We start from the raw sequence: 16,798 nt of genomic DNA on the forward strand, positions 1-16,798 counted from the left end.
TGTTAAGAAGAAATTTACATGCTGCATATTGCAGTGGAAGTATTCAAAAAGAAAATTTAGGAGGAAAATGGGTACAAATCCCTGTAGCCCACAAAGAAGCATATTGGAAATCAGTGCAGTAGACCATAATTTTTCCTTAACTGTGCCTCTTCCTTAAGCTGCCAGAACTGATGCTGATGCACTGAAGGCATCTGCCTTCACTGAGATGTAGCCCCCAAAACGCAGCCAGAAAAGGTAGGGATTTGCAGGTGTTGAATGTAAGCATATCTGCTCGTAGCTTCTGTGATGATGTTGATGGTATTTTGGAGTTCAGCCAAATTCATGCATCATCTACTATATGTCCTGCAATTCAACAACTGAAGTTCAAGTTACCTTGGTGCTGGAGTGCATTTGCCCAAGTTGAACAGTTGCACATTAGAAACACAGAAAACCTACAGCACAATACAAGCCCTTCAGCCCACAAAGTAGTGCCGAACATGTCCCTACCTCAGAAATTACTAGGCTTACCTATAGCCCTCTATTTTACTAAGCTCCACGTACCTATCTAAAAGCCTCTTAAAAGACCTTATCGTATCCGCCTCCACCACCGTTGCCGGCAGCCCATTCCACGCATTCAACACTCTCTGAGTAAAAAACTTACCCCTGACATCTCCTCTGTACCTACTCCCCAGCACCTTAAACCTGTGTGCTCTTGTGGCAACCATTTCAGCCCTGGGGAAAAAGCCTCTGACTATCGACATGATTAATGCCTCTCATCATCTTGTACACCTCTCATCCTCCATCGTTCCAAGGAGAAAAGGCCAAGTTCACTCAACCTATTCTCATAAGGCATGCTCCCCAATCTAGACAACACCCTTGTAAATCTCCTCTGCACCCTTTCTATGGCCTCCACATCCTTCATGTAGTGAGGTGACCAGAAATGAGCACAGTACTCCAAGTGGGGTCTCACCAGGGTCCTATAAAGTTGCAGCAATACCTCTCGGTTCCTAAACTCAATTCCACAATTGATGAAGGCCAATACACCATATACCTTCTTAACCACAGAGTCAACCTGCACAGCTGCTTTGAGCATCTTATGGACTCGGATCCCAAGATCCCTCTGATCCTTCACACTGCTAAGAGTCTTACCATTAATACTATATTCTGCCATCATAGTTGACCTACCAAAATGAACCACTTCACACTTATCTGGGTTGAACTCCATCTGCCACTTCTCAGCCCAGTTTTACATCCTATCAATGTCCTGCTGTAACCTCTGACAGACCTCCACACTATCCACAAAACCGCCAACCTTTGGGTCATCAGCAAACTTACTAACCCATCCCTCCACTTCCTCATCCAGGTCATTTATAAAAATCACAAAAAGTAAGTGTCCCAGAACAGATCCCTGAGGCATTCCACTGCTGACCGACCTCCATGCAGAATATAACCTGTCTACAACCACTCTTTGCCTTCTGTGGGCAAGCCAGTTCTGGATCCACAAAGCAATGTCCCCTTGGATCCCATGCCTCCTTACTTTCTCAATAAGCCTTGCACATTAGCTCTGAGGATTAGTTTCATTCCCATGGGTAGTTTATTGGAGGTAAAGTGCAATGTAGACTGAGAAAAGCTTTAGGGCAATGACATACCCTAAAGGCCATTTACACTTGTGCCTACGGGCTACAGTTTTCACTTCTGTTTCGGCTCTATGGTGTAGCGAACATGCGTTGGTGTGCGCCAAAACGCTAGTTGGCAGTGGGGTTTCTATGCCACTGTGCTGAGTTTCTTCATGAGAGACATGGACGAGGAAATGCATTTCAAACATTTTTGCATGTCGGCAGGTAGATTTGATGATTTGGTTCATTTATTTCGTATTAGTGTACAGACATGGTGGAGAAGAAGCAACCGGAAATGCGTAGGATGAATTGCAATGCTACCAAGAGGACCAATCACATTTGTTGCAGTATGCGTCACTGTGATGCATCAGTTACTTTTTTGGGGAGGTGCACGTCACCCTACGGCGTAGGGTACGTGGTACCTAAAGTGTAGATATGACGCACAAGTATAAATCAGCCTTTACTTGAAATGGGGTTCCATTGATTAGCATCATGTCTTTATGTTACCTAGAATGGAGATGAGTTTCTGTGGGCAGTTAAATTTGAGGAGAGTGTTCCACATCCCCTCTGATTGACAGAATCAAAGACTTTACTGATGTCAAAAAGCAGCTATGTATAGTGGCTGGGGCTACTTCCTGCACTTTTCTTGGATCTGTCATGTGGAGATCATGCCCACTGTGCCTCTAGATGAATAGTATCCACAATGCAATTCTAGGAGCAGTTTTTTGACCATTGGGAGAAGATGATTGAGGAGAATCCTGATGAAGATCTGCCCTGTGTCAGACAGCAGAGAGACCCCTCTGTAGAAAATTATTACAATTGTGGTAGCAATGGTGAATCCACTTCTTCCCAGATATAGCTAGCACGATTGCAGCTTTGTGACCGAAACTCTGCTGCATCAAGTTTTAGGATTTCATCAGGGTTACTGATTATCCTGATACCTTCTAAATTGTCAATTGGGAAATGGCCTTCAGAAGTGGCAGCAATGCTGGCCCAAACAGATTGCTGTGGGATGGAGTCAACAACAGAATCATGGCTGAAGAGGTATTTGAATGGTTTCTTTAGTCAGGCACTGACTAGTCCTGTGTTCTTTCTGAGCTAACACAACCACCTGTTATTAACTGTCAGTGAGGTGGAGCCTTGCTATTTACTCTATAGATGGCTCTTATGCCATGACTGTCAGCAATTTGCTGAGACTCCTGAACATTCTTCATCATCACCTGTACTTTAAATGATGGGTTTTCTGAGGAACTTCTGCCCTCAGGTGCATGTGAAGCTGTTCACTTCTTTTGAATGAAGGTGCAACTCTAGTGCGGGGAATCCTCATGTTTATGTTTAATTAGCTCTTCAATCTTCTTGTCATTGTTACCAAAGCAGTTCTAGTTTCTCTAGGTAGAAAACCGAGGGCCTCTCTATGTGCAAATTATGCTGGAATTCAGAGCAGCCCATTATCTTGAGCACTTCTGCAGGCTGAGTGCTGACAAGTTAACCATGAGATGCTGTCAAGGCCCAATAATGAGCTGTTCTTGACAACTTTGACATTGATCTTGCAGTATACTTCTGTTGACACTGATGTTTTGCAGCCAAGTTGAAGATAATAGAATGGAATAGGCAGTCATCAGTGGCTGTCATGGCACAGTCGAAATTATTTATCTTTGCAAAGAATGTGTTTTAATTTCATTTTAAAAGAGTACCTGTCCCTACAGAATTATTATAGCATGATAAATACTAGATGATATTGATTTGGCTAGTTACATAATTCTCCAACCTAAATAAATATTGTAAATATTGGGATTCATTTTTGAAAGAAAGTGAATGGAATTCTGAGAGGTTGACAAAACCATAGCTGCACAATGCTTGTCTGCTTATGATCTTCATATAGTGCAAAGAAGCAGCACCAGAGAAGAGTTAAAAGAATGAGACTAAATGCTAATTTCTGTAACAATTAACAGGAGAGACAGAAGAAGCTAGAGCTGTTTTTAATGACTAATAATCTAATAGTGGTTATGAACATGTGGGTTCAGGCGGGCAACACAGTAGCGTAGCACTCAGCTGTAGAACTGGGAATTGATTCCACCAGTCCCTACAGTCTCCCTGTGACCATGTGGGATTCCTCTATGTGCTCCAGTTTCCTCACACGTTCCAAAGATGTATGGGTTACAGTTAGTAAGTTGCTGGACATGCTATGTTTTGATGACATGTGATAAACACAGCTAATTTTGAAGTTGCTTCATGCTTAGAAAAAATCTTCAACTGTGTTGCAATGGAAAACTAGGAGACATAAATATGCAATAATGAAGTTAAATTCAAAAGGAATTCAAACAATAAATCCAGGAAGGCTTTATTATACAAATTGTTACCAATGAAACTGCAGAAATAAAATGATTATGTTGACCATCTACAATATCTAAACTTACCTACGTAATATGAAAGCAAAGGTGCCAAACCTCCAAACCATTATCTCATTTGGTAATGGAGGATAAGTGCATTTATGCATTGTGATATGATTTGTGTAAAAAGAAATAGTAGTATCTGTTGGTATGATTAAAGCTGTCTTAATTGAAGCACAAATACCGGCATACAAAATTGAGCTAAATGGTCCACTAAGTGCTGAAAAGGCAAAAGGATGCTGTGGTAATTATTGTAAGCATGGAGCCAGGTACTACAAATAGTAGACATGACCATATAAGTGGCCATTTAATCTATTTTCATGGACTGGTATAGAGATGAGAATTGGTCCTGATAAACCAGATTGAGCAACCGGAGACATAGAAGAGACTGCAGATGTTGGAAAACATAGAAAATGCTAGAGGAACCCAGCAAATAAGGCAGCATCTGTGGAGGGAAATAAAATAGTTGATGTTCTGAGCTGAAACTCTTCATCAGGACTGCAAAGGCAGAAGTCAGAATAAAGAGGTAGGGGGAGGAGTATGAGTTAGCAGTTGATAGGTGAAGCCATTTTAAGCAAGACATTGGGTATGTTTAAGGCAGGGGTTGATAGGTTCTTTCTTTCTTTCTTTCTTTCATTCTTTCTTCATTTATTTATTAAATTTTAGAAATTACAAGGAATAAATGTGATAATAAAATAGTAAGAAAAATAATGTTGACCCTCCCCCCTTAACCCTTATCTAAAAAAAAAGGAAAAAAAAGAAGAAAAAGATTGCCTGGATATCGGAGGATCCCCACATGCTCCATGGAGTTCAAAATAATTTTGATATTTATTTTTACTTTCCCCAATTACTATGATTTTATCTTCAAAGGACCTGTGTATTTAATCCTATCTTTTGTAAGTATGGGAGCCAAATTTTCAAAAATATATCATATTCATTTCTTAGATTATACGTAATTTTTTCAAATGGAATACAACTATGTATTTCATTATTCCAATGATCCATAGTTAAATATAAATCAGATTTCCAACTAACTGCGATAATACTCTTTTCTGTTATTTTCAATTAAAAGCCTATTTACGAGAAAAGCTGGGACAAACAATGTTGATGCCAAAACCTAGTGAAGTAGAAATATTAATTCAGAAAGGAAAAATTAAAAAAATTATATCTTGTATGTATAATTTGATTCAAAAGCAAACAATTAAGTTAGGAATTCACAAATCAAGACAAAAATGGGAATCTGATCTGAATGTTAAAATTGATGGAAAAAATTGGTCAAAATTATGTTCTGATGGTATGAGAAATACAATAAATGTTCGACTTAGATTAATACAATATAATTTTTTACATCAATTATATATAACACCACAGAAAATAAATAGATTTAATTTAAATATATCTGACCAATGTTTTCCATGTAGTCAAGAAATTGGTACTTTTTTACATTCTACCTGGTCCTGTTTTAAAATTCAACCATTTTGGATAAATTTAAGACTTTTATTGGAACAAATTATTGGAGTACAACTCCCACATAGTCCATTATTATTTTTATTTGGAGACATTGAAGGGACAATACCGAAACTTAAATTGAACAAGTATCAGAAAAAATTTATAAAAAGGTTGATAGGTTCTTGATTAGTAAAGCTGTCAATGTTATGGGAGAAGGTAGGAGAATGGGGTCGAGAAGGATAATTCAGCCATGATGGAATGTCAGAGCAAACGCAATGGGCCAAATGGCTTAATTCTGCTCCCGTGTCTCATGGTCTTGTGGAAAGGCAATAGGGCTTGGGGAGGGGGTGGGAAAAGAGGAATGAATTGAGAAGCTGGGAAGTGGAAAAAGCCAATGTGTGCAGCACTTTTGAGTTTAGTCTGTAAGAGTGACTTGAAATACTACCAATTACCACTCAAATTCTCTGTCCCATGCCCATTGTGCTCTACCACTGCTGTAATGAACACCCCCAGCTTAAGGGTACAACTGCAAAACTTAAGAGGATAGGTACATGGAAGGGGAGGGCCTGGAGGTTTGTGGACTAAACACAGGCAATTGGGACTATCAAGGGTGATACTGTGGTCAGCATAGACATGCTAGGTCAAAAGACCTGTTTCAAAAGTAGTAAGTCTGTCTGTAATATTGGTTGCATTTTTCTCCAACACAGCTTGATGCACAGGGCATTTTTCAAGTTCAGCATTTTGCAGTCTATACATTCCTTTGTTTGTGTTATTTCTCTCCTGATCTCTCTAATCACACTCAGTTCACAATTATACTCTTCTGTTCATGTTCTCTCTCTAACTACCCTCGTTAGCCTCTTAATTAGAATACTTTATCCAAGGTTCATCTCCATAGTAACTTTGGTCTCACCCAACCTATAATGCATCTATCCTTTCTCCAACCAATCTGCAGTCTAAAATTCAATCCTGAAATATCAACTCTTTATTCCTTTCTACTGATGCTGCCTGACCTGCTCAGTTCCTCCAGCATTTTATATGTGTTACTCTAAAACTAACTTATTCCCTTTCTTTCCAATTCTCATCAGGGGTCTTCAGCCTGACACATTCGCTCCATTCGGTTCCCCCAGATGCAGCCTGGCATTTATTTTCACTTTATACCTTGCTGCTCTTTAAAGTACACCATTCTGTCTTTTATATTCCAATAGAACAAGGTTTCCCAGCCATCAATCCGTACTGTGTTCAAATCTGTTTTCTTACATCTCCTCATCAAAATACTCTCAGCTTTAAGTCAGGTTCACTGAACCAGAATCACAAAACATGGAAACAGGTCATTCAGCCCAACTCATTCATGCCAACCTGTGGCCATGAATCTCACAGCCTATATGCGTGCCTAAGCATATCAAGAGCTCATCTGGTCACTTCAATTCTGTCAGTAACCTAGCTTCAACCACTTACTCTGGCAATGTATTTTAGGTACTTAGCACTCTTTGGATAAAGAAGAGGTCCCTCATAAATCTCTTTCCCTTACCCTAAACTTAAGTCCTCTAATTTTATCTATTCTTATATCGGAGAAAATTTCCTGCAGTCCACTCTTGCTATATCCCTCAAAATTTTATATATCTTAATCTTGTCACCATAGTAGCATAGTGGTTAGCGCAATGCTATTACAGCTTGGGGCGTTGGGAGTTTGAGTTCAATTCCGCCATCCTCTGAAGGCATGTTGTACACTCCTTCCCATAAGCACATGGGTTTTTTTCCCAAGTGCTCCAGTTTACTCACACAGTAGATATACGTACTGGGTTTTAGGTTAACTGAACATTGTAAATTGTCCAGCGATTAAGGTAGGGTTAAATCTGCAGGCTGCTGGGCAGCGTACTTCAAATGATCAGAAGGGTGTATTCTGTGCTGTAATCCAAATAAATAAATGTCACCCTCTCAAACCCTTCTACTCCTGGGAGAACAGACTTAGTTTCTTCAGTCTTTTCTAATAAATGCTTCATTCCAGGGAACATCCTAGTGAATCTCTTCTATACACTATCTGACACTATCACATACTCCTATACCCAAGTAACCCGAATAGCATACACTTACTGTATACTAGAGCTATACTCTAGCTGACTTCCGACTAGTTTTATAAAGCTGAAGCATAAACTCCCTACTTCTGTAATGAAGGTCAGTAACCCAAATGTCTTTTTTAACATGTCTACTTGTCATCTTCCAGTGATCTACTAATTTGTACACAGGAGTAACAAGTGTCGTAACCTCGTAAGTGCTCCCAAAATGCATCAGCTCAAAGAAATATATCTTTATAACATAAAGCTACAGTGTGAACTACAAGGAATCATTTAATCAGGTTGATGATTCTTTGTGTACTGCACCAAAACCTTCACACATTAATATTACAGCTTGATACATTTTGTTTTCATTTCAGATTTCTACCTTGGCATTTTTTAAAGCTTTTTGTCAACTATACTACTATGTTTCTCAAGGTGTCACGTCATACAACTTAACAATATTAAAGGATATACAGACTACATGATTTTAAAATCTTAATCAAGGTAAAGCTATGTATGCATTCTGCCCTATAACCCTCATTCACCTCAGGACTACAATTTAACAAACTTCTATAGATACGTGGCGGAGAGAATATTGACTGGTTGAATCATGGCCTGGTATAGAAACCCCAATGCACATGAATGAAAAAACCTACAAGAAGTATTGGATACAGCTCACTCCACCACAGGTATAGCCCTCCCCCACCACTGAGCACATCTATATGGAGTGCTCTTGCAGCAAAACAACATCTATCATCAGAGACCCATCCCCCACCATCTAAGCCATGCTCCCTTCTCATTGCTACCATCAGGAAGGAGCTACAGGAGCCTCGGGATCCACATCACCAGGTTCAGGAGCAGTTATTTCTCTTTAACAATCAGGCTCTTGAACCAGAGGAGAAAACTTCACTCAGCTTCACTCACCTCAACATTCAACTATTCCCACAACCTACGGACTTACTTTCAAGAACTCTTCACCTCATGTTCTTCATATTTATTGCTTATTTATTTATTATTTAGCTTTTTTTGTTTCTATGTATTTATTGTGAATGCACACAAGAAAATCAATCTTAAGGTTACATATAGTGACATATATGTACTTTGATAATAAATACTTCTTTAGTCAGAGAGTGGTGAATCTGTGAAATTTGTTACCACAAGCAGCTGTGGAGGCCAAGTCACTGAGTATATTTAAGGCAGAGGTTAACAGAGTCTTGATTAGTCAGTGCATGAAGGGATATGTGCAGAAGGCAGGAGATTGGGCCTGAGAGAGAAATGGATCAGCCATAATGAATTGGTGGAGCAGAACTGATGGGCCAAATTACCTAAATCTGCTCCTATATCTTGTGGTGTAAATTTACTTCGTACTTGGTATGGTTTCCATTCTGTTCTCAACTCCATCGCTGTTCTAGTAGCAATCAATGTTTAAATCAGAAGACTGTGTTTTCAAATCCCACCCTGGAGAATTGAGTACAGATCTATATTGGCACTGCCTTTCAAGACATGATAAAGTGCAGCTCCAAATGCAATCTTGGCTGCACATAACAGATCCCATGGCACCATTTTGAAGAGAACAAGTAAGTTCTCTCTGGTGCCTGGTCATTATCAGTTTGCTATTTGTGGGAGAGTCTTGGGTAAAAATTGTCTATCGCATTTCATTTATTGTAACAATCACTACAATACAACTCTACATAGTTGACTCTGAAGTGCTTCAGAACATTAAAGTTGGTAAATAAATAAATTTTCTTTTATTTCCAACATCACAGGAAATAAACTAGAATTCCCAAAACAAATACAACATGCTGAAGGAACTCGGGTTAGGCAGCATCTATGGAGAGGAGTGAATAGTTGACGTTTTGTCCCGAAACATCGACTGTTCACTCTTTTCCATATATGCTGCCTGACCTGCTGAGTTTCTCCAGCATTTTGCGTTTGTTCCTCTGGATTTCTAGCTTCTACAGAATCTCTTGTGTTTAGAATTCCCAAAAGTAGTTTTCAGGCATCCTTAGCTGTACCCTCAGAATCTCCTCCCATCTACAAATTCTATTAATTCGCCTATTCTGAAACAGAAAGGTGTTTCTGCTAGTCTTTCTGAGAGAAAAGGATGGTACTAGATCAAACAGTAACCAAGCTGCAGTCTATACTTAATAAATACATCATCCATTGTTCTGGGTTTGGATACAATTAAAAAATTATATATACTCATCTTATGTCAATGAACTATCAGTTGCAAGCCTAAAAACACACACAGCGTTTTATGTATACACATTCATCATTTCATTGCCGTAGAAGTCTAGCATGTTAGATTTCTCTGAACTCACCTGAATTTGTAATGGCAGATTGTCACAGACTATACTTAATAACTTCTCAGTTGGTCTTTCTTTACACATCAACACCAGCTCCAAATCCAAGTCTCCTTTTATTAGCAAGCCTTTTGCAACCAATCCAATTCGCATCACTCCGCACAAGACACGGCCACTCTGTTCACTGTTTTAAAAAAAACGATTGCATGATTTTTGTGTGTTTCAAAGAAGGAAGTGTGCGTGTACAATTCTTCCACAAACATTTAATCCATTTGAGTAATAATTTTTTGATGTTTTTAAATATATACAGTCATGTAGTCTTCCAGCTTTTCAAATGTTTCCCATTCAATTTCTCACTGATATGTTTCCACTATCTTTTCAGGTAATGGTTTACCATTCATGAAAAAAACCACTATATTCTAACAAGCATCTTTTACCACAGATACTAAATCTGTGTGTGACCTTTAATTATTGAACCTACTGTTAATGCCAAGAGATTGTCTCCCAATTATTCATATAACTTTGGTGGTAGCCCTATTAAAACCTTCTTCTCAGTTCCCTTATGAGAATGGTTCATACCTGATTACTTCTGGTAAACAGCTTCTGCATCTTTACAATAACCATTTCATTCTAAATTGTTGTGCCCAGAGATGAATCAAACAAGTGATTTATTACATCCTTGCTTTTAAAGTGCCTTGAAAAAGTATTAACACCACAACTATTTTCGCATTTTACTGTCTCATTTTCTAAATTTAAAATATATTGAAGTAGGATTTTTGAGCTAATCTATAAAACCATTGTGCATCACATCAAATCAAAAGACAGATTCCAAAAGCTGCCAACAATTTATTAAAAATTAAAAATCATAATTGTGAGGCTAAAAAAAGTATTAATTCCCTCTGTAATTACTATATCAACCTTCCTCGATGCAATACTGTATACCCTACCAACTCACCCAATTTATTGATGTAGAAAATTGGAGGATCATCTGAATAAATATTCCCTCTCTCTGTAAGGCCCGATAATATGGTAGATTTTCAACAGACAAAACCAAAATTAAGAGAAAAGAGCAATCAAGGCAAGTCAGGGATATTATAATAGAGGAGCTCATATCTGGGGAAGGGTACAAGACCATCTCAAAGACACTGGACATACCTAGGAGTTCAGTGCAGACCATTGTGAAAAAGTGGAAAAAAACATGAAACCACAGCCACACTGCCTATGTCTGGTTGCCCCTCTAAACTTAGTCACCAGAGAAGAATGGCACTTATAAGAGAGGCTACTGTGACACCAACAGTCACTCTGAGTGAGCTGCAGAAGTCAGCGGCTGCTATTAAAGATGAAGTCCATGGCTCCACAAACTTTAAGGCTTTGCACAAAAGGGGTATTTATGGAACAGTGGCAAGGAGGAACCCCTGGCTTGAAAAAAAAGCATATCCTTGCCCATCAAGACTTTGCAAAGTGTCACTTAAAAGAGACTATAAAGAAGTGGAACTTATTGGCCTCAACACTAAGCGGTATGTGTGGTGTAAATTTAATACTGTGCATCATGCAGATAACACATTTCCTATTATAAAGTATGGTGAAGATAGCATCATGCTATGGGGATGCTTTTCAGTAGCAGGGACTGAAAATCTGGTCAGGATTGATGGGAAAATGGATGCTGCTAAATACAGAGAGATCCTGGATAAAAACCTTCTAGCTTCTGCCAGAAAGCTTAAACTGAGGAGGAAGTTTGTCTTTCAGCAGGACAATCACGCAAAGTACACTGCTAGAACAACCATGGAGTGGCTTCAAATGAAGAAAATTGATGTCCTTCAGTGTCCCAGTCAGAGTCCTAACCTTAAGCAAAAAAAAATATGCAGATGCTGGAAATCCAAGCAACACACACAAAATGCTGGAGGAACTCAGCAGCCAGGCCATCTATGGAAAAGAATATAGTCGATGTTTTGGGTCGAGGCCCTTCATCAGGACGAGAGGAAAAAAGGATGAAGAGTCACAGTTAGAAGATATGGAGAGAGGAGGAAGAAACACAAGGTGAAAGGTGAAACCGGGAGAGGGGAGCAGTGAAGTAAAGAGCTAGGAAGTTGATTGGTGAGCGATATACATGGCTGGAGAAGGGGAGAGGACAGAAGGCCATGGAAGAAAGAAAAGGGGGAGGAGCTCCAGAGGGGGTTGGTGGGCAAGTAAGGAGATTAGGTGAGAGAGGGAAAAGGGAATGGGGAGTGGTGAAGGGGGTGACAATAGCATTACCAGAAGTTCATGAAATCGATGTTCATGCCATCAGATCAGAGATCTGACGGAACATAAGGTGTGTGCACCTCCAACCTGAGTGTGGCCACAGACTGACATGTCAGAATAAGAATGGGAAGTGGAAGTAAAATGGGTGGTCACTAAGAGATTCCACTTCTTCTGGCAGACGGAGCATAGTTGCATGGCGAAGCGGTCTCCCAATCTATGTCAGGTCTCACCGATATACAGGAGGCTACACCGGGAGCACTGGATACAGTAGATGACCGCAATAGACTCACAGGTGAAGTGTTGCCTCACCTGGAAGGACTGTTTAGGGGCCTGAATGGTAGTGAGGCAGAAGGTTTAGGGGCAAATGTAGCACTTGTTCCCCTTACAAGGATAAGTGCTAGAAGAGAGATGAATGGACAAGGGAGTCAGATGGGGAAAGCAGAAAGTGGAGGGGGGTAAGATCAGCATGATGGTGGGATCCTGTTGGAGATGTTGAAAGTTACAGACAATAATGTGCCAAATGCGGAGGCTGGTGGGTGGTCGGCAAGGCAAGAGGAACCCTAACCCTGCAACATTGATGGTGGAGGAAGGGAAGCCCTTACTTTGAAAAAGGAGGACATCTTCTTCGTTCTGGAATGAAAAACCTCATCCTGACCTTAACTGATCGATTATTTCTGGCAAAACCTCAAGATTGCTGTCCACCACCGCTCCCCAAACCAACCTGGCACAGCTTGAGCAATTTTGCAAGGAGGAATGGGCAAATCTTTCTCCATCACATTGTGCAAAGCTAATTGAGAGTTATCCAAAAACACTACTGGCTGTAACAGCTGCAAGAGATGGTTCAATTAAATACTGAGCAAAGGGAGATAAATACTTCTGAACTGCTGACATCTCAGTTTTTGAATTTTTAGTTTTCATGCTTTACAATTCTCCCTGTGTTCTGGCATCTACCCGCCCACCAAGTGTCTCTTTGAGAAAAGTGAGTCACATCTTAGACCCAGAAGTAAGAATCAGGAGACACATCCATGACATTAGTTAAGCCACTCCTGTCACAATTCCCCTCCTGCTTCATCCATTACCTTATACAACCAGATTTTTGCCTACTCCAACACAAATATGACTGGCCAATTGATCCTCTGTAATTAAACTTGATGTCATCCAAAAGCCCTCATTTCATCTCATGCTGTCCTGTTCTTTCATTACATTATCATTGTGTCCAGACTCAATTAAGCAACAACTTGATTTTAAATTGTACGGTTTTGTAAACCTTCATTAATGTTGCTATCGCCTACTTTTGTAATCACCTACAAACCTAAAACTCTTATACTTGTTCTCATCCAATTCTGGTCTCTTGATTATTCCTGGCTTTCAATATTCCATGATTGGCCCATCATGATTTCAACTACCAAAGTCTATAATTCTTTCCCTAAGAATCTCCATCATGACGTTTCTTAAGATCTATCTTTCTGACCAAGCTCCTGTAAAAGTTGTTATACCCTGTAAAAGAAAACATAGAAACAAAATATCCTGTTTTCTAAACATTCTCTGCTTTCTGCGGTTCATTTCCTAAAGTTACATTTAGGAGACATTTCCAAGCAATAGGTTTGTAAGATATATTTGGAAAAAATATGATCTAGGAACAGATTTTCTAATTTCAAGGACATAATGGAACTTGTCTAAAAGTCTGCTATAACGATGCTGTTGGAATTAAGAAATTTCATTATAATTCTGTTTAGAAAACCTATTTAAACCAAATATTTAACATATTTTCTAAATGGAAAGTACAACTTCCCAACAAATAATCTACACTTGATATGGAAGAAAGTCAAATAAATCTGCAGAACGTTTGTACATTTATCTAAAATCAAGCATAATATATCCATAAAGAAAAAACTGTATCATTCTTTAATAAGTAAGAGGCAGTAACCTTGAGTTGCTCTCTGAAGAATCACTTTTCTTGGCATCTCCAGCTCCATCTTCATCTGCATCCACATTAACTGACTGCAAATTACTTTCATCCAAATAATCAGATACGTGTTTCAGTGCACATTCCACGGTAGAAACCATATTCTGTACAGCTTCAAGCTCTTCTTGGGAAGGGTATACTGCAGAATGTTTTGCCATGACATGACGATCATCATTAGCAAAAGTTCGAATTGGCCTCTTTGGAAAGAAAATAAATATCTTATATTAGACTATTTTCTAACCCCACAAAGGAACAGAAATTCCAAAATCCATGTGCTAAATATTAAATCAACCAAAGCAGCATCAAAATCCATGCATAAGATAATGCTGATAGCCTGCTCCTTTGTTATTTTCTTTGCACCCCAGTAGTGCAAAAGAATAGATATCCATTTACAACTATAGATTGACAGACAAGACTTAATTTACAGCAGATAATTTGGAGACCATGGCTTTCAACTTCAGGAGGCATGAAGCATACTGCTCTTTCCATTCTCTCATGGTTTCATTGCTCTTGTTAGGGAAGTTGTTTTTTAGATGATGAAGTCAAAGTAGAACAAATACACCATGTACAACAAAGCACGATTATGACTAAAAGGTCATAACAATGCACAAAAATACCATGTTTATAAATGATTCTTGATTTCTGTAGTGCACTTAATTGCCCAAACATTAGTTAGGACGATTGTATGATAACAAAAAAAAAATTCATTCTGAATGTTGTTCCATTCTGACATCATTGTGGTAAGACCTCTTCCCTATTAGTTTGTGTTTAGACAGCCTGAGGCAAAATAATCGTAAATCACTTACCCTGCTAGTTTTACATCATATTTGAAAGCTTTTACTGAGATTAGACTTTTACTTATAAATGATCTACTAAAGGACTACCTGTAAGAATGCTTAAGACTTAAAATTAAGCCTTCAATTTTTGAGGAAATTGCAGAGAGTCAATTCTGAATGATAACTGGTAACACAGGAGAGGATAGGGCAAGAGCTTGGCATGCAGAGAATATAACTTGAAGAATGCTGAAGACCTTACTAAGGCAAGTAACATTAGACAGCTTACCTTCTGTATGGTCTTCTTCATTCTTTCAATATACTTCATCCTCCAAATATAAATGATTAAGCCATCACCCAAACGGGGGAAAATTGCAGGACTCTGTCCATTTAAGACTTTTCATCCTTGCAGTAGCCATGCAAGCCACATGATCTCCCCCGCCTGTGCTGCATATAAGGTCTCATTCTGTACCTCAGTTCTTTCATGGAGGAGAAAACAGAAGAGATCAAATCGATACAGCGCAAAATACACAAAGGAAATTGGTAAGCGCCAAGTGAGAAAAAGAAAAGGGTGTGTTTTGAGCTACTACTGAAACCATTTTGTTTTACTGTTTCCTCCCTTATATTGCAAATAGCAGTTTCCTTGCAAATCCTATTTTTCATATAACTTTAAACTTACCCATATGCATGGCATTTCTGTTGTTTCTGCATGGAGTATAGTTGAGCTACCAGACTAACCTCACCTCACATGATAGATTCTACATCTACACAGCTGATAAAGGACTTTTGACTAGAGAGACATTTTCTTCATGGGGATCCTGAGAAAATCTTTAGTTCAGACTTCCTGTATTTAACTACTCAAAAACCAAATCTAATACTTAATTTCACACAAATATTTTAAAAGTATGCAATGGATAAAGGCACAAAGTAATAAGTAACAGATAACACACAAGTGGGAAAAGTATTCAATGGATAAAATTACTTGAAATGCCACTGCATTTCAGTATGGGGAATATTTGTCATTTAGCTGCATAATATTTTGTGCAAGTAATTGGGGGTTATCTGAGTTTCATCTTTTACTTTAGCTATGGCTGCAGAATGTGAATGGAGCAGGTGTGAAAGGAGGAATGGCATGTAGCTGTGTGAATTTCCTCAGGTGCTCTGGTTTCCTTTCACATACATCCCAAGGACACACAAGTAGTAACTTGTGGGCATACTATGCTGGCACCAGAAGCATGCTAACACACGTGAACTCCACCCCAGTGCATCTTTGAACTGTGTTGGTCGTTGAAGCAAACAACACATTTCACTGTATGTTTCAATGTACATGTGACAAATAAACTACTTTCTCTGTAACATGGCAATTTCGTTCTGTATTCTATTATTGTTTTTCCTTGTAATACCTCAATGGACTACTGTAATAATCTGTACAGAATGTATGAAGGACATGTTTTTCACTGTACATCAATAGGTGTGACAATAACAAACCAATTTATCAATTATGCTTCATTGGTAACAGAACTTGCATATTCTGGTCTCTATAAGATCTTTCTTTCTTACTTATTTAGCATACAGCATGGAGTAGGCCCTTATGGCTCTTTGAGCCAAGCTGCCCCAGCAACCCCTAAGAACTCCGATTAATGCTAACCACACAGGAAAATTTACAATGATCAATTACCCTCTTCAGTATGTTTTTGGACTGTGGGAAGAAACCAGAGCACCTGCAGGAAACATGCACATTTCTTGGAGAGGAACATATAAACTCCTTTCAGATGGCACCGGAATTGAACTTCGAACTCCAATGCCCCAAGCTGTAATAATGTTGTGCTAATTGCTATGATACCATGGCAACTAATCTTTACTAGTGGATATAAGATTGGATTCATGTTTCAAGTAACCAAGGTGCCCGTCAATGCTCAGCTAACCCAGTATAGTCTTCCCATCCACTGCCACCAACCTCATAGTTCCCACACCCCGCACTTCCCGTTTCTACCTCCTACCCAAGATCCACAAACCTGCCTGTCCAG

At 39.1% G+C, this 16,798-nt stretch overlaps 1 protein-coding gene across 4 annotated transcripts in view; it reads right to left on the reverse strand.

Moving 5' to 3' along the window:
- strbp (spermatid perinuclear RNA binding protein) overlaps nt 1-16,798 on the reverse strand; it is a 227,999-nt gene that overhangs the window by 81,404 nt on the left and 129,797 nt on the right. For 3 of the 4 annotated variants that reach the window (XM_073052558.1, XM_073052555.1, XM_073052556.1), the window contains exons 3-5: nt 15,061-15,250; nt 13,960-14,195; nt 9,810-9,975 (exon numbers count right to left, since the gene is read on the reverse strand). In XM_073052558.1, the coding sequence (XP_072908659.1) occupies nt 9,810-9,975; nt 13,960-14,195; nt 15,061-15,099 (441 nt within the window). In that variant the 5' untranslated portion in view covers nt 15,100-15,250. The remainder of the gene's footprint in view (nt 1-9,809; nt 9,976-13,959; nt 14,196-15,060; nt 15,251-16,798) is intronic. The other variant, XM_073052559.1, reaches the window with a different exon arrangement.

Source organism: Hemitrygon akajei, chromosome 7, assembly GCF_048418815.1.
Source record: "Hemitrygon akajei chromosome 7, sHemAka1.3, whole genome shotgun sequence".
In the NCBI taxonomy this organism is placed as follows: Eukaryota; Metazoa; Chordata; class Chondrichthyes; order Myliobatiformes; family Dasyatidae; genus Hemitrygon; species Hemitrygon akajei.